At 43.1% G+C, this 23439-nt stretch overlaps 1 protein-coding gene across 1 annotated transcript in view; it reads left to right on the top strand.

Annotated features, from left to right (window-relative positions):
* The window catches only part of TUB (TUB bipartite transcription factor), a 148004-nt gene that overhangs the window by 112371 nt on the left and 12194 nt on the right, over positions 1-23439 (top strand). Inside the window, exons 5-9 of the mRNA XM_044680786.1 lie at positions 10568-10723; positions 14114-14247; positions 16416-16607; positions 17119-17231; positions 20080-20197. Of these exons, the coding sequence (XP_044536721.1) occupies positions 10568-10723; positions 14114-14247; positions 16416-16607; positions 17119-17231; positions 20080-20197 (713 nt within the window). The remainder of the gene's footprint in view (positions 1-10567; positions 10724-14113; positions 14248-16415; positions 16608-17118; positions 17232-20079; positions 20198-23439) is intronic.

Below are 23439 nucleotides of genomic sequence, written 5' to 3' on the forward strand. Positions count from 1 at the left end.
GTGGAGGCTTCCAGTTGATGTCACATTGATATTTATATTGAAAATTTAGAAAAAAGGTTGGGAGCAGCATCTAAGTAGTACAGTGGTTACAGCTCTAGGCCTGGAGTTGGGAGATCCTGGGTCCTAGCTGTGTGACCCTGGGCAAGTCACTTAATCCCCATTGCATAGGCTTTACTACTCTTTTGCCTTGGAATTGATACTTGTAATGATCCAAGACAAAGGTAAGGGTAGAAAGGAAAAGAAAAAGGAAAGAAGGAAGAAAGGAAGGAAGGAAAGAAGAAAGGAAAAAGGAAGAAGGAAAAAGAAAGGAAAAGGAAAGAAAGAGAGAGAGGAAGAAAGAAAGAAGCAAAGAGAAAGGAAGAAAGAGAAAGAAAGAAATAAAAGGAAAGGGGAAAGGAAGGAAGGAAGGGCAAAGGAAGAAAAAGGGAAAAAGAGAGAAAGAAAAGGAAAGGAAAGGAGAAAAGAAGGAAAAAAGGAAAAAGAAAAAAAGGAAAGAGAAAGAAATAAAAAGGAAAGGAGGGAAGGAAAGAAAGAAAAAAAGAAAAAGAAAGAAAAAGGAGAGAGAAAGAAAGAGAAAGAAAGAGAAAGAAAAAGGGAAGGAAGGCAGGAAGGGGAAAGAAAAAAGGAGAAAGAGAAAGGAAAGGAAAGGAGGAAAGAGAAAATTAAGGCAACCTTGTTGGGAAAAGAGTCAATAATATATAGGAATTAATGTACCAAACCAATATTCAGGCCATTTTGTGAAGTAAATACATATAATACATTGCCCATCCATTCCTCCACTTTGGTTGTTTTTTGCCCTCAAGGGGAAACAGGAATTGCCCAGCTGGAGTGGAGGCCTAGACAGCTTTGAGATCCAGCCTCTCAGAGAAACTACAATGAAAGTGGAAGGTGTTGTGTTCAGTTCTGGCTGCCATTGTGGGTGCTGTATTTGAAAACAGACTGAGCAGATTGGGTATTGGCAATCAGGAAGATGAAGGAGGCTTGAGTCTATGTCACAGAAAGCTCAGTTGAAGGCACTGGGGCATGTTTAGCCTGGAGAAGCCTTAGGAGGGAGAGTATAGTCACTAAATATTTATTATGTTAGTATTATTATATATTTATATTTATATATTATTATGGGATACATGGAAAGGCAGAGGACAGTTCTTGCTCTCAAGGAGCTTACAATTTAATGAGAGGGAGAGGAAAACACATGGAAACAAGCTAGAAAGGAGGTGAAGCTCAGGATAACTGGTCTGGGGACCGACGAAGTCCTGTAACCTGATGGGAAGTGATGATCTGTCTGCCCCAGGTCCCCTCTTTCAGTGGAGATCCAGGAGGAGATCTCTGGTGCTCACCCTCCTCTTTTTCCAGTCTGAGGGAGGGAGGAACCCCAGGGCAGGGAGTCCTCAGGAGGTGAGAGAGTTGCTGTTTTCAGGTATTTGATGGGCAACCACTTCTTTGGAGAACAGATGAAACTTGTTTTGCATGGCTTCAGGGGAAGTTGTAGAAAGCGGTGGTTCTGAAAGCTTTAGCAAGGTATGTTTTGTTACTTGTAGAGAACTCAATACTTGAAATTGCATGTGTGTGGGTCTCTCCATCTTCCTAGAGTTGGTGGAAATGACTCAAGACCAAAAAGAAAATACTGTGCATGAGAACCACTGACTGAAAGCTATTTAGTAGTAGAATGGGCCGCCTCAGGAGGCAGAGTTGAGCCTCCCTTTCCAGGAGGGGTTCAGACAAAGGCTGGACAACAGACCGCTTGTCAGGTTGGATGGACACGTGAAGGTTGGATTAGAAGACTGCTGAGATTCCTTTCAGCTCTGAGATTTGTTGACTTCTCTAAAGCCATTCGAGTCTCTCAGTGCCTGTGAAGGTCCCAGACTATTAGGATGCTCGCTTTGGGAGGACCTTTACAAAGCATCTGGTCCATTTTCTTCACCTATCAGATAAGGAAATGAGTCCAGAGTAGGTATGGCCCTTGCCCATGACTATACAGAGAGGAAATGGTGGTGCTGGATGCAGAATCTTGGTCTCTGGCTAGAATCCCAGAACTTCTCTCACTTCCCTGCCCCAAGAAGAACCCAAACATTAAGGGCAATGCATCTTCTTTAATCTCCTAGATGCTGGGTGCCTCTGAGTCAGGGCACCTGACCTTCTTTATTACCCAGGTCTCGAGCCCTGTGGGGATGCTCGCCCTTTAATGCTCACATGTGTACGTCTGCTTTTCTGTTTTGTTTTTCCTAAAGGGGATTAATGGTACTCTGGTGTTCCCTGTGTTCTTGCTGATTTGATTATTGCTTTGGGGCCAAGATTAATTTCTGAATGTACAATCAGGCTTCTAATCCCACCACTCAGCTGAGATAACTATCTAAGGTGGCCCATGTTCCCTTTCTTTCTTGTAAATGTTAGTTATAATATCAATAACAATTATAATAATGAAGGTAATTGTTATTATTATTATGTGCTTCGATTCAGTGGCCATGCTCCATCTCCTTAACTTTTCTATAGCTTTTGACACTGCTGACCATTCTCTCCTCCTGCCCCTTCTTTTCCCCCTTGGCTTACAAAGTTCTTCCCTTTTTTAGTTTTCCTCCTTCAGGTTTCCTTTGCTGGTTCATTATCCTTTCTTTTGCCTTCCACTGTCTGAGCATGGGCATCCCTTGAGGCTTTGCCCTGAGTCCCCAACTCTTTTCTCTCAATATGAACTCTTTCGGTGATTTTATCCAACCATAGTGGGTTCAGTTATCATCTCTTTGTATATCTCAGTATTATATAGTATATATAACGATATATACTATATGTAATAAGTATAATCTCAGATTAATACAGCTAGCCCTGATTTTTCTACTGCCTTCCATTCATATGTTGTCCACTAGCAACCAGAAATCTTTCCTTGATGTCCTGTCTTATTGCTCCAATTCAGCATATCCAAAATGGAAGTCATCGTCTTTCTCCCCAAACCTTTCCTTCTTCCTCTCCCTTTACCGAATCACAACTCTGGTTTGTATCCTCATTACCTCTTGCTTGGACTATTGATCTCTCTATTTCCAGTCTTTCTGCTCCCTAATCTATTCTCTGCAAAGCTGCCAAAATGATTGATATTCCCAAGACACAGATCTGACCGGGCGTCCACACCACTCAAAAACATTCAGTGGCTCTATTTCCTCTAGAATAAATAAAATAAATAAATAAAATATTGGATTAACTAGCATTTAAGATGCTTCACAACCACAGTGGTAGACTTAAAATCAGGAAGACCCGAGTTCAAACTCTGCCTAGTTATATGACCCTGGGCAAGTCACTTTCCTAAATTTCCTCAAAAAAACTATAATAGCACCCACTTCATATGATTATTGGAGGAATCAAGTGAGATGATTAAAACACATCTACAGCACTGTGCAAACTAACTATTGTTAATTCCCAGACATTTCATCTTGTTGTTGTTCAGGCTTGTATAATTCTTTGTGATCCCATTTGAGGTTTTCTGGGCAGAGATATTGAAATGATTTGCCATTTTTTCCCCAGCTCATTTTACACATGAGGAAACTGAGGCAAAGAGGGTTAAGTGATTTGTCCAGGGTCTCACAAGTAATGTCTAAGGCTAGATTTGAACTCAGGAAGGTGAGTCTTCCTTGATTTCAAGCTCTATGCTCTATTCACTGAGCTACCTAGCGATCCTGAAAACTTCATATTATTATTTTTTCAAATACCATCATTTGAATTAAACTAAACTTATTAGCTATTTTCTGAACTTAACATTCTGACTCTTGCCTCTGTACATTTGCACAAGTTGACTCCCATGCCTGGAATGTACTCAGGCATGTGCTGGTAAATTTTTGGAGTGTGTTTTTTTTTTTTTTTTAATTCTTTACGTTCTATCTTGGAATCAATACTGTATATTGGTTCCAAGGCAAAAGCACAAGTGGTAGGGGCTGGGAAATGGGGGTTAAGAGTCAGGCCCAGAGATGGGAGGTTTTGAGTCCAAATCTGGCCTCACATACTTCCTTAGCTGTGTGACCCTAGGCAGGTCACTTAACAATCATTGCCTAGTTTTTACCACTCTTCTGCTTTGTAACCAGTACACAGTATTGATTCTAAGACAGAAGGTAATGGGCCTGACTCTCAATCCACTGAGCTGTCCAGCTGCTCCCTGTGCTGATAAATGTTTAACCAGCTCTCTGGAGGAGAAAATGTACCTATGACACACTTTTAAGTTTAATCTACATTATTAAAAATTTCTCCAATACTTTCTTAATTCTAGACAATCAAAAGAGTAATAAATCAATCCCTGATTTGTAGTGTTTGTAGATTTCCAGATTTCCAAGGTGTAAACAAATGCTCACTCTGAAAATTTAACCATTGGTTCTTATGAACTGTTACTTTCACTGAAAGTGTTCTGTCCTCATCTTCATTTCTCAAAATCATGACTTTAATTTGTTAAATATTATTATTATGAATTATTATTATAATATATCATTACTTTAACTCAAGACTCAGTTTAGATGCCACCTTCACTTTGAAGGCTTCCCTTATTCATTCTCTTTCCCCTCCAGTTGTTAATGTCCTCTGCTTCCTCAAATTACCCTAAATTTAATCATGTACATGTTCTCTTCTTCTTCTTCTTTTTAAACCCTTAACTTCTGGGTATTGACTCCTTGTGGAAGAGTGGTAAGGGTGGGCAATGGGGGTCAAGTGACTTGCCCAGGGTCACACAGCTGGGAAGTGTCTGAGGCCAGATTTGAACCTAGGACCTCCTGTCTCTAGGCCTAACTCTCAATCCACTGAGCTACCCAGCTGCCCCCTCTGTTCTTCTTAAGAGGATGTAAGTGCCTTGTTTCTGTCTTTGTATCCACAGCTTCTGGTACAGTTAGTGCTTTAAATTTATTTTATTTTTTATTTTATTATAAATAATATTTATAAAATATTTGCAAAGTATAAAACTTAAAAAAATATTTATTACATAAAGTAGCACTTTAATAAATGTTTGTTGGGTTGAATTGAAGTGAAGTCAGCAAAGTCTGATGTTTCTGAACCATTTGGATTTGATGGCCTGAGGAGTCAGAAACCCTGGCTGCTAGTTTAGACTAAGCCACCGACCTGTCCTAGGACCTTGAATCAATCCCAATTTTCATATTAGAACTGGAAAGGACCTTAAAGATCAGCCGGTCCTCCCTCCATACCTTGATCTCCTCCTTGGTGTCAGATGAACACTTCATGACTCCGATGTTCTAAGGGCAGAAACCTGACTTTAAGTATCCTGCCTTTAACTTTCAGTTTTCTCCTCTGGAAAAAGATGGGGGCCACACTCCATGATGTCTATTTCCAGGTCTGATTTGCTACGTCTCTAAGTCCCAGCCTGGCCATCTGGCTGATGTCTGATCTAGGGCACATAATTTAGCTTATCAGAAGCTAGATCTTTTCCCTAGTAAAGGAAGCCTCATAGGGCTATTGTGGGGATGTAATGAGCTAATGGATGAAAAGTGCTTTGTACTCTGCTCCATAAATGTGAGCTATTTTTGATCCCCCTGGAGCTGGAATGCAGAGCTTGACGTCTGGCTTATTCTTTACTATCAAGATGGTATCTGACTCCTTCTCAGTTGGCCTGGGCTGCTTGTGTGTGTCGCTGCCCATCTCAGGGCTGTTGGAGCCACATAGTACTTGCTCTACTGGGGTGGGGGCGGGTTGTAGATTGCAGTACAAAAGGCTGCTGGGTTCCAGGGGAGCCCCATCTGCAAGGGAAAATTTATCCTTAGTCAGCCTTGCCAACTCTGCTACCAACACCTAAGCGGTCAAGGTTTACAAGCGTCTATTTGATGCTTACAACAGTTCTGTAAGGCAGATGTTTTTATGATCCCCATTTTTTATAGATGAAGACCCTTGAGAGTAGGAGTGGTTCAATACTCAGTAGTCAGTAAATTTCTGAGATAGGATTTGAACCCAGGTCTCCTCGGTTCCCAAATCCAACGTGACTTGAAAGCTGCCTCATCCCTCATGCTCATAGTACCTACCTCAAAGGGAGGGTGTGAAGATCAAATGAGATAATATTTGCAATTAATAAATGTTTTACTTCAACATCATAGGAATGCCAGTTGTTATTATACATAATAATTTTGTAGAAAGCAAAATATCTTACTATTACACTCTCTTCCTGGAAATGTGCGAGACAATGTATGTTGTACATTGTTATTTTATTATTAAAATGTATATACATTTTATTATAATATTATTCTTTATCTAATCTTCTGATGCCATTTTCTTGGTGCAAATTAAGGACAAAACAACTCTTTCCCACTATTTCCATTCTCTTCCAGTGGGCAATGCTTTACTCATCCAGAGGCCATTCTGATTCCTCCAATTACCAGTCCTTTCCATCTCCAGGGATGGACATTTTCCCCCTAGTTATTCAACTGGGAAAAGAAGGAAGGAAGTATGAGCTGGAAGACATTTTTCTTTAGCCAGTTTTGGTAACTGCCCTTGAAATGTGTGTGTGTGTGTGTGTGTGTGTGTGTGTGTGTGTGTGTGTGTGTTCTGCACATACATCTTCACCCTTACTATCCTTATTTCTCTTCTTCCTTTCCTCTCCCCTTCCACAATTACAAATCACATGAGGATGGCTGGGTCCTGAGAAAGTGGCAACTGTGACTCTGGTCTCAGTTTCCTGCAAGGTCATCTTTTCTGTGCCTTTTGTTAGTCATCTGGTAGAGAAGCTGGTCCTGTGCTCTCTGACTGCTAACTTGCTGTCCGTGGTGGCAGGAGCAAATGCTGGAGAACATCTTAGATCCTCGTGTTCTGATAAATCTATTTGCCTGAGATTCACGAAAGCTTTGTCTTTTGTAATCAATCCCCTTTGTACTCTTATGAACATGATCTTTTTTTTTTTCAAACTCTTGCCTTCTGTCTTAGAATCAATACTCTGTATTGTTTCCAAGAGCTAGACAATTGGGATAAAGTGACTTGCCCAGAGTCATATAGCTAGCAAGTGTCTGACCCCAAATTTGAACCCAGGACCTCTCAATCCACTGAGCCACCTAACTGCCCCAACATGATCACCTTTTGAGCATTCACAGTTAGTCTTGGAATCTTTTATAATTCATCTTCTTCTTATTGGATAGAGTTGGTTTATTATATTATTAGTTTTATCAGATATGTTAGTTTTAGCCTTACACATTTATACTCCACTTGATTTGGAGTCAGAAATTGGGTTCAATTCCTGCTTGAATGAATGAGTGGAAAAGCATTATGTGAGGGATTCAGACACAAAAAGCATGACACCCCTGCCCCCAAGGAGCTTATATTCTACACGAAGACAGCAAGTATGGGGTAGAGGTTTTTGTTTTTGCCTGGGAAATCTCAGGGATGGTGAGTGGACAGTTGATTGGATGATAGGTCCTTTGTGCTTCCCAGTAATAATTTTTGGTTACTCTTCTCAAGTATAAATGTGGAAAGAAGTGATGATGGGGATAGGAGGTGGTGAGGAAGGTTGGAGATGGAGGCTGGAATTCAGGATCATAGTTCCATGAAGATGTTGGGGGAGCAGCAGTATGGTGGGTATGGGCAAGATGGGGTGAGCTTTAGCCCAGTCAGAAGTTCAGAGTCTTAGAGTGGGAGCTAGAATGTTGGTTCTTCTACTCATTATTTCATGACTTTGAGAAAGACATTTAACTTCTCTGGGGCTCAGTTTCCCCATTTGTAAAATAGGATATTGAAGTAAATGATCTTCAAGGTCTTTTCAAGATCTAAATTTATGCTACTGTCTTCTAAGCGGAATCCCCTTTGGAATATTCCTAGACTGTGGTTCACATTTATAAAGTGTTAGAACAGCTTGATCTGGTAACTAGAGAGAACAGATGTTTTGGCTAGCCAAAACACCCCATTTCTAGAGTTTTGCAGGGTAATGGTAATGCAGGGTAATTAAATGGTAATAATATTAATGTTCTGGTTTCTTTTCCTCATAGGATGGTTGTGAGCCATTAATATATTATTGTACTATTGGAAGGAGCTGTGATTTCAGCAGTGTGGGTATTCTGAGCTTTGAGAACAAAAGAAGCCCATTGGCAACTTTTTCAACTTTTATGAAACTCCTACTGGATGTAAGAGTGTGTAGTCCAATGAAGGATATGATATGTATACAAGTGGGACACAAAGTAAGATTAAAGCAGCAAAGGGGAGAGCCTGACAAACTGTGAGAAATTTGAGGGTGGAAAACTGTCTTTGAGTTGGAGTCAGGGTGGTGCCAGCTGGGACCTTGTGACAAAAGTTCCAAATGAATTAGACTTGAAAGGAAAAGAAAGACTTCATTTTCTATTGCAAGTATGAACAAGAACAGAGACAGAGATGGGAGAGGGGAAGATGAGAATGATGAAGGAGGAACAGTCTAGTTTGATTGGAAGGTAGAATCTATGAAAGGAGCAGTATGAAATAAGGCTGGACTATCAATCAGTCATTTAGTATGTACCTACCCCTTGTCAGCCACTCTGCTAAGCAGGGGACAAAAGTGAAAGTCAAAAGACAAAGTCAAAAGTGAAACGGGCTCTATTCCTTAGAAGCTTATATTAGAATGGGGGAGACAAAACGTTCCTCTGGACTTATGAGAAAGAACGCTATCAACATCCAGAGAAAGAACTGTGGGAGTAGAGACACAGAAGAAAAACAACTGCTTGACCACAAGGGTCGATGGGGATATGATTGGGGATGTAGACTCTAAGCGATCACCCTAATGCAAATATTAATAATATAGAAATAGACCTTGATCAATGACACATGTAAAACCCAATAGAATTGCATGTTGACCTTGGGAGGAGGGGAGGGAAAGAACATGAATCATGTAACCATGGAAAAATATCCTAAATTAACTAATTAAATAAAAAAAAATTTTTAAGACTAAGAAAAAAAATGTCCCTCTACCCTCACACTGGCATGTTGAGTCCCCAGAGGGTGACTGTTTCTCCCTGAGTCAGGTATAACCCTGTAAGGGTTGGTACTTTCTAATTCTGTTGCTCATGAGCCCCAACCTGGTGTGCTTTATCAATATCAATGAATCAGTTTATATCAGTTAGCTAACTGAGGTTATTTACAGGAAGATGTTACAAAAATTGTTCCTAAACCCAGGGAGTGTGCTCTTTTGTAAGGAGAGTGGGCTCAAGCTCAGAGCCAGAAGTTCTTGAACCACACATGTAGGGAAGCTGTGGCTGAGGGAATCCGTTTTCCCTTCTTTGGAGTCCCCACCAAGTTCCCTTCTAGGTGTGGTGTAGCCAATGGCCAAGCCTGCAGGAGTCCTCTTGGCTGGTGGCTCTTCTGGCTCCTCATGAGGCTCCAGGTGGTGTTGGCTCTGCTAGTCTTCGAGGTTGCCCAGGTTCTTCCATATTAGAATACTCACTCATTCACCCAAGATTAGGAAAGAGTAAAGAGCACTGAAGTAGAAATATGCTGTGTTCATGGTTCTGTGGCTCCTGTAAGTTCCTTCCCTACCTCGGGACTCGTAGGAATTCTCCTCTGAAAGCCAATGGGGAAGAATGAGAGAGAGGTAGCCACCACTTAGGAAGCCCTGACTGTGTTCTAACCTCAGAGCTGAGAGCTGGAATACAAAGCAAGACAAAAGACATTCTCTGCCCTTAAGGACCTCACAAGTAAGAGGGGAGATATACATGATAAATGGAAGGTCCTCTTAGAGGGGAGGCACTAAGATTATGGAGGACTGGGAATGGCTTCTTGTAGCTGATGAGACTATAGTGAAGCCTTGAATGAAGCCAAGGAGGCTACGTGTTGAAGATGAGACAGAACCGAGCTCCTGGAATGGGGAGCAGCCAGAGGAAAACCCAAAAAGTCAGGAGATGGAGTGCGTGGTATACCAGGAATGGCAGGATGCTTTCCTTGAGCCTTTTGTACATGCTCAGTTCTGGCTCAGCCACTTTTGGGCCATTAATCCTTCCAGCTCCTCAACCAGCCACAAAGCTTTTTATCATCAACATAGCCTCTCATGACCCTGCAGTTGCCCTCAGCTTCACAGTGAGCCCCCCAGAATTCAACATTGGATTGTCAGGAGGCAGAGAATATTTCACCCGGGCTAGAGGAGACATTAGGAAAGGCAGATCCTTGTTCACTTTATACATCTAGATCTATCACAAATTGGTTTGAGTCAGACTAGAGGGCCTTCAATGACTTACCCTAGACAATTTTTGAGTAACATAATGGCTATGCTTTAAGTAAATGAAACATCATTTTTCCATGCAGAGCTTTCCAAAGAGCCTTCATTAGCCCATCAATATTGTCCTGGCCATGACCACTGGCCTCTGTCCCCTGAGCCTGACCACAAGCCACACGTGGAGGATGTTTTCCAGGAGCTCTGCCTGAACCAAGTTCCTAAGAGTCTGGCTCTAAGAGCAGAAAGAGACCCCAGAAGTCATCTCAGTCACACCTCTCATTTTAGATTGAGAAAACAGAATCCCAGAGAAGTTGAGTGATCTGTCCAAAGCCTGGTACAGCTGCCCCTTCTTCTGGTCTGGCTCCATGAATGTCACCTGTACTCAGTGCCCCTTGGGGAGCAGTCCACTGCCCCCAGGCTATCCTGGCTCCTTTCGCCCTGCAGGGAGTGATGGGTTTTTCTCGGATGATGAGCCAGACCCCAACGCACAGATCCTGACAGTGGGTCGGTCTGGCTCTAGTAGGAGCCTGGGAGAGGCAGCAGCTGCTGGAGGGCAGCATCCATCCAAGCCGGACCTCCGTACCACAATGCAAACAAAGGGTGAGTGGCAGCTATGCTTTGGGCCAGGATTCAGTCAATAAAAATTCCTTAAATAGAGGGCATTCACTAGAGGGGCAGCAAGCTGGCACGGTGGACAGAGCTCCAGGCCTCAATATAGGAGGACCTGAGTTCAAATCTGGCCTCAGACATTTCTTGGCTGTGTGACCCTGGGCAAGTCACTTAATCCTGTTTGCTTGGCCCTTGCCCTTCTGTCTTAGAGTTGTTACTAGGACAGAAGGAAAAACACACAAACTCTACCAGGTACTGGCCACTGTGCCATGTGCTGGGAAGATAAAGACAAAAAAACCTATATATAATTTTTATTTATATATACATAATTTTATTTATATTTATTTTATAATATTAAAATATATTCAGTAAATTTATTAATTAAAAGTATTTAATTTAGTATTATGTTTGTTTTTATTTTTATTATTATTGTATAATGATATTATTATATCATTAATATGAATTATCAAAATTATTAATTAAAACAATGTATTTTAAATGTATTAAAGATATTTACATATATATGATACAAGGTGATTTGGGGGGGGAAAGGATTGAGCAGCTTAGTTGGGGGTTGGAAAGTCAGAAAAACCTTCCCATAGAAGGTGGTGCTTGAGCTGAGCCTTGACAGAAACTAGGGATTCTAAGAGGCAAGAAGGGAATGTCTTGCAGGCATAGGGTGCAGCCAAAGGCATGGAGGTGGGGAATGTAGAGCTCTATGTGACCATAAGAGCTGGACTCTAACATGGGAAAGGTAGTCATGAGTAATAAGCCTGGAAAGATTGGTTTAAGCCAGCTTTTCAAGGACTTTACACACTGAGGAGTTTATACAGGGTACTCCAAAAGCATTTAAGCTGTTAAATTTAACACATTGCATTGAAACTTTGAGGACACCTTGTACTAGATCCCAGAGGTAACGGGGAGCCATTGGTAACTGAGTGAGGGACTTAGCTGGGCAGATCTGAACTTAGGAAAAATCATCATGTTAACTGTGGAAGAGAAGAAAGGGAAATGAGGTTGAGAGACCAGTTAGGAGGTTATTACAGTTGTCCTGGCAAGAGGTGGAGAGGACTTGAATCCTGGTGATAGCACTGTAGGAAGAAATATTGTGGAGGCAGAGATGACAAAATTCAGCTTCCATCTTGCTCAGAACTGACAGGATTGGGGTGTTGGGGGTTGGGGAGCTGCTGTTCTCAGATGGCCACATGATGGCAGGGGTAGGCTACGTAGCCTTTTAGACCCCTGGAGTCTATGTTCTTGACCAGCATCATTCCTCCCCATGGGGCTTCTCCCCCTCTCTCTTCCCTGCTACCTTCATGGCTTTGGACCTTCTGGTTCCATGAAGGATGGGTGAGAGGCCGTTTGGGACACTGCTGAAGTAGCCCAGGTAGGAGGTGATGGGAGGAGAGATGGTCATCAAGAGTCAGACTTGGAAGAACCTATTCTTGGCAGTTGCTAGCAAACTTCAGAACACTCCTCAGGAACTTTCTCTAGCTCCTAGACTCTATCTATCCATCAATGGCTCATGTGCTATAGAGGAAAGAGATCCGGCTGAGAGTCAAGACACCTGGGGTCCAGTCCAAGCTTGCTCCCTAGGTGACCTTGCCTAAGTCCCTAACTTTCTCTGAGCCCGAGTTTCCTCAGTGTAGGTGATCTCCAAAGGCTCTCCCAGCTCTGATGCTGTTATGATTCCATACTGGTTAAGGCCCACAGAACTGGATGTTTATATTCCTTACCAGAGTCCTTAGAATGCCTATACAGTTGGAGGCTATCAGATCCATCCCTGAGCCTCAGACTGTATTGAGCTGGGTCTCTTTCCCAGGACATCAGCTCCTTCTTGGACCTGGCACCAGGGATCATAGGATGGTAGCTCTCCAGCTAGAAGGGACCTGAGAGGTCACCTGGAGGAACCCCCTCCTTTTACAGATGAGGAGACAGGCTCAGAAAGAGAAGTGATTTGCCCAAGGTCTCACAAGGTTATTATCTTGGGTGGCTCTCACCCCAAGGTGGTGTCAGGACTGGCATTTGAACCTAGGTTCTTTGATTCCAAAGCTAGTGTACCTCTCAATGTTCCATACTCCCATCTGTAACTCTGCTATTTTCTAAACTCCCCTGATGTCTGCATGCCCCCCTTCCCAAACTCATGGCCCTAAGCCTCCTGTTTTTCTGGGGTCCCTGAAACTGCTTTTCTCCCAGACCACTTGCAGTCTCTGGTTCTCCTTCCTTCATCCTACTACCACCTCCATAAATGAGCCTTTGAGTCTGGTCTCCACTTCCCTCTTTCCCTTCTGCCCACATCTCTATCCTCTACACTACATGGGCAGGTGTTGAAGGGTTGATCAACACATGGCAAAGAGCAAGAACCCAATTTCAGAACTACTGCCTCAGGGTCAGGTTATTAGAAGTGCTCAAATAAGAAAATTATCCAGGCCCAGGCTGGCTGGCTCTTCTTTCTAATCTCTTTTACTCACATTATAGTTCTATAGGCCTAGCTTCATCCCTGGAGTACCCAGCTCCCTCGTGGCTACAAGAGAAGATGGCAGCATCTGTGTAAGAGTAATGCTGGCATGGAGATTGGGACTATCCACCCAGACCCTCCTTCTACAACACCAAGCTTACTCTCAGCCTCCTGACGACATTGCATGGGTGCCATTGTTACTAAGCAATCTCCAAGTCACCTAGGGAGGAGAGGCTCGAAGGAACCTGGCTGTACAATTAAAGTTTCCTTTCACCCCTCAACTGGTCCATAGGCCCCCTTTGATAACATGCGCAGATTAGTTTACTTGCCTATTTGACAAGTCACTTAGCTTTGTCTAGGACTCGGTTTCTTTTTCTGTAAAGAATTGCTGGGGGGCTGGGGAGAGGTATCTGGATTGGATAACCTCTCGAAGGCCCCTTTCACTACAGATTTATGATCCCCACTTGGGAGGCAGATATAAATTGGGTTTATGAAAGGTATTTATTAGGTTTATAAATTGAGAGTGGAAGGGAATTCAGAAGCCACTTAGTTCACCTTCTTGTTTTATGGGAGGGCAAACTGATACCCATCCATGGACCCCCCCCCCCCCCCGACCTATAGTAAGCATTTAGAGACAGGATTTGAACCTGCATCCTCTGACTTCAAAGCCAGTTTTCCTTCTATCAGAGGTAGATTTTGAATCCAGGTCTTCAGTCTAGAATCAGAGTTTTTTCCATTGTACTGTGCTTCTTCCTAAAGAGAGAAGCTGACCTGGAAGAGTGCAGTCAGGGAAAGGATGGGCCAGTGGCAAAGGTGGGGAGAATCCCAGAATGTCGAGAGATGGACCTTTCTCCCTTCAAGGAAGATCCATTTTATCCCCAACCCCACCTTCCTGTTCACTGTGCCCACTACCCCCTTTGCAGGGATCTCCAGCAGCATGAACTTTGATGAAGAGGAAGAGGAGGAGGAGGAGGAAGATGAAGAAGACAGCTCTAGCTCTTCCCAATTAAACACCAATGCCCGGCCAGGCTCCGCCACCAGCAAGAAGTCAAACAAGGTGAGGATCATTCTGTACTTTAATGTAGGACCGGAAGAATGGTGGTAAGATGTGGAAAGCATTTCTTTACCCTCCAAAGGGTGTGCAGACATCCAAACCCCAGACTTTTGGGGGGCTATACAAGTAGCCAACACGCATAGTGAATTATAATTGTGACTGGTGGAAAATTAGGCTGAAGCTTGAAATGCCAAGCTGAGGAATTTGAATTTCAGAGTGACGAAATGACTCAGCTGAGATTATAGCTGGCCAAATGGCTCAGACCCTGAGATGAGTGGGATTGGGAAGTTTCCCCACCCTGGAGATCCTTTTAATTGATGTCTTCTATTTTATATTGCATTCATGTTCACTGCCATCTTCAAATTGAACTCTCTTTTGACAAAGAAAAATAATTAAGCAAAATCAGAGTCTTTTGGATTCTGTTTTTGTCATTTGTGTTGGGTTTTTTGTCATTTGCATATTTTATGAGCATTATCTAAGAGTCTATGATCCATTGATTAAGGATGGTAAATTGCATAAGAAAAAGGACAGATCTCTGAGTCACCCTATTAAAAATTCCTTTACAAGTTGATCTTGGGGTAGCTAGGTGGCTCAGTTGATTGAGAGCCAGGCCTGGAGACAGGAGACCCTGGGTTCAAATATGACCTTGGATACTTCCTGGCAAGTCACTTAAACTTAACCCCAGTTGCCCAGTTCTTATTGCTCTTCTACCTTGGAACCAATATTCAGTACCAATTCTAAGAAAGAAGGTAAAGATTTAAAAACAAACAAAAAAACCCAAATTGATGTCCATCTCTTAATTCTTTGGATCTAAACATTCAATCAATTCCAAATTCAGTTAACTATACTATCAGCCAACCCATAGTTTTCCATATATCCCACCAAAATAGCATGACTTTTCACATGCTTTACTAAGGTAAACTACATCTGTAACATTTCTCCAATCTACCACTTTAGTAACCTTATCTAGAAAGGGTCCTTATTTTTATTTAATGGAACCATATTGGATTTTGTAATCCCTTTTATAGCATTAGATTCAAGCACACTGATTTGAAGTTTTTAGACTCCAACATCTTCCCTTTTTTGAAAATTGGGACATTTTCCCTTCCCTAGTCTCATGGCATCTCTCCCAATCCTTGACAATCTTTAAAAAAAATTAATTTTTTAAACCTTTACTTTCCATCTTAGAATCAATACTGTGTATTGGTTCCAAAGCAGAAGAGCAGTACAGGTTAGGCAATGGGGGGTAAGCGACTTGGAATTTGGCCAAATTTGAACACAGGACCTCCCATCTCCAAGCCTGGCTTTCTCCACTGAGCTACTCTGAGACCTTGTTGTATCTAAATTTGTCCTTCCTCCTAGAGGCCAGCAAGGTACACACAGAAAGCTGTTTTTTTTTTTTAACTCTTTATTTTCTGTTTTCTAGTAACAACTCTTAAGACAGAAGGGCAAGGGCTAGGCAATTGCAATTAAGTGATTTGCCCAGATCACAGAGCTAGGAAGTATCTGAAACCAGACTTGGATCCAGCTGGCTTTCTATCCACTGTGTCCCCTAGCTGCCCCATACAGTAGGTTTTTAATAAATATTTATTAATTATGGTTTTCTTGTACTTGGAGTCAATCCTGTGGTCAAATTCAGATTTTTCTGACACCAACTTGATAGCTATATGGCCATGGGCAGGGCCTTAATTCTCCTGAGTCTCAGTTTCCTCATTGTAAAAGGTGTTTTTTTTTTAATACCTACCTCAGTAATTTNTATATATATATATATATATATATATATATATATATATATATATATATATATCCCAGTATAGTCATGATATATGACAATAATGGCATCACCAAGCCCTGCCTCGGAGGATGTGGAGAGGAAAGTGCTACAAAATAAGCCATTATTATTATTATTATTATTATTATTATTATTATTATTATTACTTTTGAAAAAGAGAGAGTGGCATGATTAGTGGGATGAAGGGCCACCCCTTTCTCTTGGGCGGGGGAAAGGAGGGAGGCAGGAAGAAGCCACTCTCAGGAGAGGAGAGAAATCCGGGAATGTCCTTAAGTGACTTGGATCTTCCAGGGGAGCAGGATGAGGCCTTTGGCCTGGGATGGGATGGAAGATGGTGCCTGGGAAATCGGGACACTCAGCAGCCCCTTCTGCTTCCCAGGAGACGGCCTCGGCCCCCAGCCCCTCGGCCCAGGCCCCGCTCATAGAGGTGGAGGATCTGGAGGAGTTCGCGCTCCGGCCCGCACCCCAGGGCATCACCATCAAATGCCGCATCACTCGAGACAAGAAGGGGATGGACCGAGGAATGTACCCCACCTATTATCTGCACATGGAGCGGGAGGACGGAAAAAAGGTCATCCAGCTGCTCCTGGGCCGGACGGCGGGTCCCCTTCCTTCTCCACCTCTGTCTCTTCTTCATCCCAGGGCCGGGAGGCCTCTCCGAGCACCAGCCCGGCTTCCAGGGCGAGGAGCCATTCCTTCCTCCTTCCTCTTCCCCCATTGGCTCTCCTGCTGGGGTCAGGGTCCCCTCTCAGGCCTAGGAAACCATCAGCGTTGTCCCTTCCTCTCTCTCCTGCCCATCATCCCAGCCCTTCCCGGGGATAACCCTCTGCTCCTGGAGATGACAAGGACGGCCCGACCTCGCGGGGGTGTACCTGCTTTCTCAGAAATCCCTTCCTGCGCCGGAGTCCTGGGGCGCAGTGTCTGGGAGGGCCCGGATGTGGGCCGAGGCTTAAAGCGCCACGTGTCTGGCCCAGGGGCGGGTGGGCAGGTGGGGGGCGGGGAGCCAGGGCACGCCTCCGGCTGGGTGCAGCCACGCATGCCCGGGGCGGGGCAGGGGAGGGACCGCCCTGTTGTGCTCCTAGGTGTTCCTCCTGGCCGGAAGGAAGAGAAAGAAGAGTAAGACATCTAATTACCTCATCTCTGTAGACCCGACGGACCTATCTCGAGGAGGAGAGAGCTTTGTGGGGAAACTTCGGTAATGCTGGGGTCCCGCGGGAGTCCTGCGACCTTCCCCCTAATGCCCACTCGGGGCCGGGGGAAGCCTTGTCCCGAGACCCCATCACAACCCTTTTCTTTTTAATTTTTCATTTAAAAAACACTCTCGCCTTCCATCTTAGAATCAATGCTAGGCACCAAGGCAGAAAAGCGGTAAGGGCAATGGGGGTTAGGTGACTTGCCCAAGGTTTCCCCGCTTGGACGTGTCTGAGGTCAAATTTGAACCCAGGACCTCCTGGCTCTCCACCGACGGAACCAACCATCTGGCTGCCCCCATGACCCTATTGTGCAGTGAAACCTACTCCCGACATCATATAGCTTAGAATGTCACGAGGGAAGGATATTAGAGTCATTCAACCTAACTCTCCCATTTTACTGAGGGAGGAGACAGGGACCAGGGAAGGGGAAAGGCCTTGCCAAGGGCCATCCAATGAGTTAATAACAGTCTCCATCTGCTACCTCTGACCCCTGTGAATCCCCTTTTCAGAATGATTATCTTAAATCTATTTTAAAAAAGAACCCATAGGATTACAAAGGAAGAAATACAATTATTATAATATTAAAGAAGTTCAAGGGTGCTGGGTTAAATCTCTTGTTCTTCATTGCGGAGGGAACGATGCAAAAATAGAAGAACAGTTCAAGACTAATAGAAGCACTATCATCAAGGCAGTTTGTCAGATTGGAAAGAGCAGACTGGGCTGCAGGAAACCTGGGTTCAAGGGCCAGCACTGACCCTCATTAGCAGAATAATCATGGATGAGTTGCTTCCTCTTTGGGGGTCTCAGTTTACTGCTCTGTAAAATGGCAACAGTAATTAGAGGGAGAGCAGCATAAGAGCCTTATGCTTAGTGCCCTACACATCTCTCTGACACTCTGCTGTAGAAAAGAGGGCAGGAGTTCTATTTACTAATGAGATTATAGTCCCAGGCCCAAAGAAAAATGTAGTACCCATTTTACAGGGTTTGGAGGAATAAAGTGCATTGAACACAGTGATATAAAATGTGAACCCTCCTAGATGAGTCAAATGATAAATGTCATCTATTTAAAAATTTATCTATTTATTATGTCGTTTATTTCATCTGTATTTCTTTTGATACTGAGCTCCCTCAGGGCAAAAGCTGATTTTTCATCCTTGTTTCTTATCATTTTCCTTGTTTTACTGATAAGGAAACTGAAGCTCCATAAAGGTTAAAAGATTTGCCCAAGATACCCCAGTAAGGGACCAAGCCCAAGATTCGAATCCTGGTCTTTTAACTCTAAATATAGTGTTATTTCCCCTACATGGGTCTGGCCTACGATCTCACAATGGGTTACTTATGAAATTTTGGATAAGAATCTAGGTCTCCTTGTCCTGTTCTCCTTCATCCCTTCACTTTGAGGCTATAACCACCTAATAGGAATGCAAAAGGGGCAACTCTGTGGTGCAGTGGATAAAGCACTAGACTCATCTTCCTGACTTCAGATCTGGCCTCAGACCCTCAGACATTTGACCCTGGTCAAGTCCCTTAACTTTACTTCAGTTTCCTCATTTGTGAAATGAGCTGGAGAGAAAAATAGCAAACTACTCTGCTGTCTCTGCCAAGAAAACCCCAAATGGGGTCATGAAGAGTTAGATATGACTAAAACAACTGAACAGCATGAACTCCAGATAAAGGACTTCCTCTGAGATCTAAGGAAGTTTGACTCATGGTCACTCTCCCTGATGTGTCCCCTCTCTTCTGGAGCCAAAAGGCCCTATTCCAGGAGGCTCTGACCATTGCTGTCCTCGGAGAGCAGAAACTTCCTGCCCAGACCCATTGCATGTATTCTGGCCTGCCTTGCAGAGATTCTGAGTCCTGCTTCTTGGCCAGAGGAGATGAGCTCCATATTCTTCCTAATTAGATCTTAGGGTCATAAATTTAGAGCAGGAAGGGAGGGCAGAGGTCATTTAGTGCAGCTCTAATTTTCCTCACTAGTAAAATATATTAAATGGCTCATCCAACACTGCACAGGTACTAAGAGTCAGTCCTAACATTTGAATCTGGGTGCTCTCAACCCCAAATCTAGAACTCTTTCTACTGTATCCTTGATAATGATGGGAATGTGGGAGACTTGGGTTCTACCCCCAGTTCTGCCATTAATTTGCCTTGTGCCCATGGATAAATTACTGTCTCTCTCTCTGGGGATGTTTCTGTTTCTGTGAAATGAGGAGATTGGATACCTGTGTGCTCAAGGACAAGTTATTTAACTTCTTTAGTTTCCTTATCTGTAAAACAAAAGGGCTGCACTAGATTGTCTCTGAGGTTTCCTCCAGCTCCAGATTTAGGGTCCTATGTGGAGGTCCAAGATACATAGTTTGATTCAGTCTATATATATATATTATTATTTAGGGTTAGATATTTATATTTAAAACATATGTTAAATAAAATTTAAAATAGTTTTTGTGTGTATTTAAAATATATGTATTTTAAACCCTTATCTCCCATCTTAGAATCAATACTGTGAATCAGTTCCAAGGCACAAGAGTGGTAAGGGCTAGGTAATAAGGATTAAATGAGCTGCCTGGAGTTAAACAGCTAGTAAGGGTCCGAGGCTGGATTTGAACTCGGGAAGACAATTCTTCCTGATTTTAGGTCTGGTGCTCTATCGACTATGCCACCTCACTGCCCCTCTGCTACTTTGTGTTCTCTATTTTTAAGAACCCTTCCAGGTCTGCTGTGTTTTACTGCCCTTCCTAAATTAATTCTGTTTTGTGATATGTTGCTTTTAAGTGCTAATGGGGAAAGCTCTAGAAATCCTCAGACCTTCCCCCTCCCCAGCTCTGATGCCCATCGTTCTCTGGCTTCTAGGTCAAACCTCATGGGGACCAAGTTCACCGTATACAACAATGGCGTCAATCCAATGAAGACATCATCATCAAATCTGGAAGGTGCAAATATAAGGCAGGAGCTGGCAGCCATTTGCTATGTGAGTAGAGGATGTGGGGGGAGAGACAGGGGTCAGGGCCAGGTGGCTAACCAGACCAGGTGACTGTTTGCTCAGGGCTCGAGTCCATTGACCAACTCCATCCATCCATCCATTCAGCTGACGTTTTTTTGAGCTCTTGCTGTGTGCCCACCATAGACAGGTATTTTTGTTTTAGAAAGTTTTATTAATGCTGTTTGCTCTTAAATCTCATTCATCTTCAGATATAACCCTCTTCATTCTTGTAATAAATCTTAAAAGCTAGAACAAAACAAAATAAAACAAAACAAAAAAAAACATAGCAAACCAATCCACATGTCAAGTGTGTCTGGTACACATTCATTTTTCCCTGACCACAGCTCTGATGGCTTCTACTTATTTGTCCTCATAATACATCTTTCCACATCTCCTAGGGGTCCAAGTGGTAGAATATCTTGGGGGAGGCTGGTAGGGGCCTGTGGATTCATTTAGTCTGATCCCTTGCTCAACACAGGCAGTCTCTCTACAGTGCTCCACCAGAAGGCCAACCAGCCTTGGTTTCCTCATCTTTAAAACAAGAGGACTGCACTAGATTGCTTCTGTGGTTTCCTTCAGCTCCAGATTTAGGATCATCTGGTCGAATGCGGAAGCCCAAGATTTTTTTTTTTTTTAAACCTTCCTTCCTTACCTTCCACCTTGAATCAATACTGTATATTGGATAGCTCAAATTTTATTTTATTTTTCTTCAATTTCATGACAATAAAAACAATTTTTAAAACTTTTTTTAAAAGTTTGTACTAAATTCTCACCTTTCTTCTCTTCCCTGTCTACTCCTTGAGACAGCAAGCAATCTGATATAGCAGACTTTTGTTTCTGTTGAGACAGATTTGGCCTGTTTTTAAGTTACATCAACCAGTCTTCATTGTACCCTCTGGGACCAGGTAGAACAAGTCTCCTCCTTCCTCCCCAATTCAGAGACTTCCTTTTCAAAGTTCTGTAGACTGTTACAGTTCCCAAAGCCGTTTCTTCACAATAGGCATGGGCGAAGTGCCCATATAGTAGTACAAATAGTAGCATCCCCGGAATAACTGAAGCTCTTGGGGTCACACAGCTCATAATACCAGAGTGGAGCCTTGAATCCATTGACCCCCAAACTATTGTTCTTTGTATGACATCACCCAAGGACCATCTCTAAGCACAGTTTCTTCAACTGAGCTTCCTATGGTACCTTCTTATTCTAGTTTGTCAGGATTCCTTCCAAAGTGTGATTCTGGCTGTGGTGTGTGCTGTAGATTCAGACTGAGCTTTAGGGTAACTTACCAAGAATGCTGGTTTATTCATTTGCCTTCCTCCTGGTCACTGATAAAAATATTGAGCGTAGAGCTGGGAGAAGATGCTTGGGGCCCATCCGTGGAGTTCTCTGTCTGCCAGGGAGGGGGCATCAAGCCCTTCATCTCTGCCCTTTGAGTCCAGTCATGCCAAACACTTCTGAATTCACCAAACGGTTGTCTTCTAGCCTAGCCTTCGGCCCTCTGTCTTGTCTATTTGGATCTCGAGAATCTCTGACAGTTGCATTGATGAACTCCAGGTATGCTGTGCTCATGACTTTCTTCTGCTTCACTCCAGTAGACAAAGGTTCCTAGATCTGGGGGAGTAGATTCTGTCCCTCTCTGTCTGTCCTTTATGAAGTCATAGGCTTGATCATCCATTTCCCTTTTCAGCCTTTGTTTTTCCAGATGAAAGAGTCTCACCTCACAAGGAAACCATCTCTAACCTGTATTGGGCTTTAATTTCTAGTGTGCATGGTGCTGCTGCCCAGAGTTCTGGCAGCATCAGGAGTCGGGGAGTCCTCGCCAGGGCCCAGAGCTGACGGATGTCCCTCGGGGCCTACTGGGAGGCTCTGGGAAGGTGGAAAGAGGGCTACGCTTGGCGTTAGAGCCACGTTCCCTTCTTAGTCCTGCCACTAATAATCCTGAACAAAATACTTAGTCTCGGGCTTCAGTTTTGTCATCTGAAAAATGATGTGTTGAACTAGATGATCTCTTGACAGTCAACAGACAATTCATGAGAAGAAAAAAACAGCTACAACTTCCTAATCATTAGAGCCGTCTGGAAGCTCAACAGGCTTCTTCCAGGAAGGTCTTCAAGGAGAGGCTGGCCAACTCCTTATCAAGTGTACTCTAGTGGGAATTCCTTTCATGCATGGGCTGGAGTGGGAAACTGAGGAAGGTTCTTCTCAGCTTTCAATTTTGTGATTCTGAGATGGTCCAAGTGAGAGGTAGCGCAGGCCAGAATTAAGATGGGGCAGAGGGGTGGGGAATGGGCAGCTAGGTGGCATAGTGGACAGAGAGCCAGACCTGGAGACAGAAGGTCCTGGGTTCAAATGTGAACTAAACAGGTCCTAGTTGGGTGATCCCTGGGTAAGTCATTTAACTCTCATTGCCTAACCTTTATCACTCTTCTGTCTTAAAACCAAAACACAGTATTGATTCTAAGATGGAAGGTAAGAGTTTAAAAAAATCTAAAAAAAAAAAAAAAAAAAAAAAAGGAAAGTTAACTCAGAAGAGAGTATTCAGGAGGTGGTCAGCAGTGTCAAGCAGTGTCAAATGCTGCATAGAGGTCAAGAAACATGAAAACTGAGACAGAGCTATTAGATTAGACAGATAAGAGATAATTGGAAACTTTGGTGGGAGCAGTTTCATTTGGGGGACAGGATTGGAAGTTTGATTGCAGAGGGTTTTAAAGAGAGTGAGAGGGAGCAGCTAGATGGCTCAGTGGATTGAGAATCAGGCCCAGAGAGGGGAGGTCCTGGGTTCAAATTTGGCCTTAGACACTTCCTAGCTGTGTGACCCTGGGCAAGTCACTTAATCCCCATTGCCTAGCCTTTACTGCGCTTCTGTCCTGGAACCAAAACACAGTATTGATTCTAAGGGTTAAAAAAAAAAAATAAGTGAATGAGAGAAGAGGAAAAGAAAACAACATATAGAATGCTTTTTTTCTGTAAGTGGTTATGAAAAGGGGGGAAACCTATGTTTCAGATAATCTTTTATTCCAGTCTTTGAAATTCTCTATGTAAACTATTATACCATCTACAAATGGAGATAATTTTTCTCCTCTTTACTTCTGCTTATTCCCTGAATTTCTTTTTCTTATTATTACTTTTATAACTGTATAAAATAATAGCAGTGACAGTATATATCCTTGTTTAGCTCCTGATCTATTTGAAAAAGTTTCTAAAGGCCCTTTGTTATTAATTATGTTGGCTC

The sequence above is a fragment of the Gracilinanus agilis genome, chromosome 6 (assembly GCF_016433145.1).
Source record: "Gracilinanus agilis isolate LMUSP501 chromosome 6, AgileGrace, whole genome shotgun sequence".
Classification (NCBI taxonomy): Eukaryota; Metazoa; Chordata; class Mammalia; order Didelphimorphia; family Didelphidae; genus Gracilinanus; species Gracilinanus agilis.